Source organism: Apaloderma vittatum, unplaced genomic scaffold (genome assembly GCF_000703405.1).
Source record: "Apaloderma vittatum isolate BGI_N311 unplaced genomic scaffold, ASM70340v1 scaffold32557, whole genome shotgun sequence".
Taxonomy (NCBI): domain Eukaryota; kingdom Metazoa; phylum Chordata; class Aves; order Trogoniformes; family Trogonidae; genus Apaloderma; species Apaloderma vittatum.
In genome coordinates, this window is record NW_009726140.1 from 662 (window position 1) to 944 (window position 283).

The 283-nt window shown below is 66.4% G+C and overlaps 1 protein-coding gene across 1 annotated transcript in view; it reads right to left on the reverse strand.

Moving 5' to 3' along the window:
- Window positions 1–5: 5 nt before the first annotated feature.
- The window catches only part of LOC104276753 (serum amyloid P-component-like), a gene marked incomplete at its 3' end in the record, with an annotated part of 951 nt that continues 673 nt past the window's right edge, over window positions 6–283 (reverse strand). The window contains exon 3 of the mRNA XM_009873179.1: window positions 6–272. Within this exon, the coding sequence (XP_009871481.1) occupies window positions 6–272 (267 nt within the window). The remainder of the gene's footprint in view (window positions 273–283) is intronic.

A 283-nucleotide genomic window follows, 5' to 3' on the forward strand; every position in this document is an offset into this window, starting at 1 on the left:
GGGGCTTCACCACCACATCGCCCTTCGCTTCGTAGCTCAGGCTCTTCCAGGCCAGGAGGGCAGGTGGCAGGCGCAGGGACAGGTAGGCAGCTCGCATCTTGTCCGGTGACAGCCCCACGTCCCACAGGTAGACATCGGCTAGCTCGCCTGAGAAGGAGTTGTAGAGGTCGAAGCCGCCCCCAAAGGCGTCCTGCTCCTGCCCCAGCAGCATGGCCGCCTCCACCCCCACCGTGTAGCCCCGCTGCAGCCCTTTGCGGGGCCACGGCTTCCCGCTGAACCCAAA